At 41.8% G+C, this 2,450-nt stretch overlaps 1 protein-coding gene across 1 annotated transcript; it reads left to right on the plus strand.

The window, feature by feature from the left end:
• Positions 1 to 608: 608 nt before the first annotated feature.
• Positions 609 to 1,046, plus strand: LOC126695760 (uncharacterized). Its single transcript, XM_050392578.1, has one exon. The coding sequence runs from the start codon at positions 609 to 611 to the stop codon at positions 1,044 to 1,046; it is 438 nt and encodes a 145-aa protein (XP_050248535.1).
• Positions 1,047 to 2,450: the final 1,404 nt, after the last annotated feature.

Below are 2,450 nucleotides of genomic sequence, written 5' to 3' on the forward strand. Positions count from 1 at the left end.
TAAAATTATCATTTGGTTTCGCTACTTAGGTATTCTTACAATAACCCTTCTAATCAATCAATAAACATAGACTCTCTCAACTTATTGGGGGAAAAGAGTCATTTTTATGATTACATACAGGTTTCTTTGTGTAGGAAAGCTCTCTCTCTAGCTTCTCTTATATAGTAGAATAGAAGTCTCTTCCTTAGGAAGGTGTGATAGTACTCCTTGGAATAACACTGTTATTCTAAGGTTTTTTTTTTTTTTTTTTTCGAGGGTTACTGGAAACAGTATAGGTTCTCTATTCATCCTTTGTGTATCTCATCAACATGGAGGATTTGACCACTAATTAGAATCGTCTTACTTTATCAAAAAAAGAAGGTCCAGGTTGCTCCCTAGATGAGGAACTGAGCTCCCCGGAGTTCATCATTGCCGCAAAATTCCTGACAAAGAGATCGCTGAACATTGATGCTATCGCAAAAACTTTTACTCCCCTTTGGCGATCTCGAAACGGGTTCAAGGTGCGTAATCTAGGTGATCATAAGATACTATTCGTTTTTGATAACAAATCAGAGGCTGATAAAGTGATCCAAAGTGAACCATGGACATTTGACAAGCATCTGATAGTAATGGAAAGGTATGATCCTAGCTCTTCCATTGATGAACTTACACTGGACAAGACTACTTTTTGGGCGCAAGTTCATGGTCTTCCTATTAAGTTCATGAATGTGAAGGCATCAGATAAGATTTGTGAGGTTCTTCGGAAGATTATACTTACTGTCAATCCGAATGAAGCAGAAGGAGGGAATTTTATCCGGGTTCGTATTTCAATGGATGTCAATGGCCCTCTATGCCATGGGCGATTGGTGTCATTAGGGCGAGAGAAACAAGTTTGGATTAGTTTCAAATATGAAAGATTACCGAATATTTGCTATTGGTGTGGTTGGTTTGACCATGATGACAAGGATTGCGAGATTTGGCTAAATAGTGAAGGTTCACTCTCTCAAGAGCAGAGGCAATTCGGTCCAAGTCTCAGGGCAGCCCCCTTCTCATATTCACGTAAATAGGTACTTACAGTTCCGGGTTTTTACAAGTCCAGGCCGAGCCATGCTCCATCCTCGATGAATAAGGGTTCAAATGGGAATAAGGATGACGGGGAGGGGAAGAATACAAACAAAACCCAGGCGGAAGCACCATCATCACCACCGTTGAGCAATCGAGAGCCTGGAGAAGACATGCAGAAACAGAACAAACTAGCAACGATGGGGAAATCTCAAAATTTAATGCAATCCATTACATGCACTAATTGTCCAACGGAAGTAAATCCCACCTGTCCCCATTCTGTTGAGAGCAATTATGCGCCTCCAATAAATATGCATAACACAGATTTGCACCTTAAAGAGATTGGTATAGCATTAAATGATTTTGATCCCATTAAGACTCCCACCCAAAACGGTAACTCTACAGGTCTCCCTTTTCCAGTATTATGTCCAAATACATTCGTTGAAATTGTTACTACAATCACAGCCCCAAAAGGAAATATCTCGGAGCATTTACTCAGGAATTTAATCAGGAGGTAAATCCGGACTTAATCCCCAAAAGGCACTCAATGTAGCACGTGACATCCAAAGTGCTAGGTCTCCTACGGCTGCATCCAAGCCATAATGGACTAGAGTTTTCTGTGTAGCTACAACACCATCTGAGGATGCATCCAAGGGTACTCTGAACTATGGGAAACGACCCGTCCCAACCAGCGATGAACATTCCAAGTTACCCAACAAACGTTGCCAAGTTTCAAGGAGTGAGGCAGATAACTGTATTGAATTGGAGGAGGCTGATAGATAGCCCCGCCAGTCGCCATGAATTGCTTAGTGTGGAACTGTCATAGGCTTGGGAACCTACGTACAAGGAAAGAGCTTGGCGAGATAATCCGGGCTAAAGATCCCTCTGTCGTGTTCATTGCTGAAACATTGGCAGATGAAGCAAGGCTAGACATGATTCAAGCAAACTTAGACTTTGAACACAAGTGGGTTGCACCAAGGGTTGGTGGATTAGCACTTTTTTGGAGGTCGTTAGTGAACTTAATGGTGATGGATTCATCCAACTATTACATTGATACTTGTATTGATAAAGGTTCTGACAATGAGTGGAGGTTTACCGGCTTTTATGGAGAACCAGAAACATCTAGAAGAAACTCGGCATGGGATAGTTTGAGAACTTTAAACCATCATTCTGACGTGCCTTGGATGTGTGCAAGTGATTTCAACGAAATTATTTGTCAGGAAGAAAACCTTAGAGGAGCAATCCGCAACCATGGGTAGATGCAACTTTTTAGGGATGTGTTGGATGAGTGCGGATTTCTTGATCTGGGTTTTGTGGGTAGTAGGTTCACATGGAGTAAGCATTTTGCAGACGACCACTCTATTTGGGAGAGACTTGACTGGGGTGTGGCCAATGCTAACTGGTTTCTT

This window comes from Quercus robur, chromosome 8, assembly GCF_932294415.1.
Source record: "Quercus robur chromosome 8, dhQueRobu3.1, whole genome shotgun sequence".
NCBI classification, from domain to species: domain Eukaryota; kingdom Viridiplantae; phylum Streptophyta; class Magnoliopsida; order Fagales; family Fagaceae; genus Quercus; species Quercus robur.

What these genes read in the sequence shown, in the direction of transcription:
- LOC126695760 (XM_050392578.1), top strand. Translation starts at nt 609, where the DNA reads ATGGAAAGGTATGATCCTAGCTCTTCCATTGATGAACTTACACTGGAC.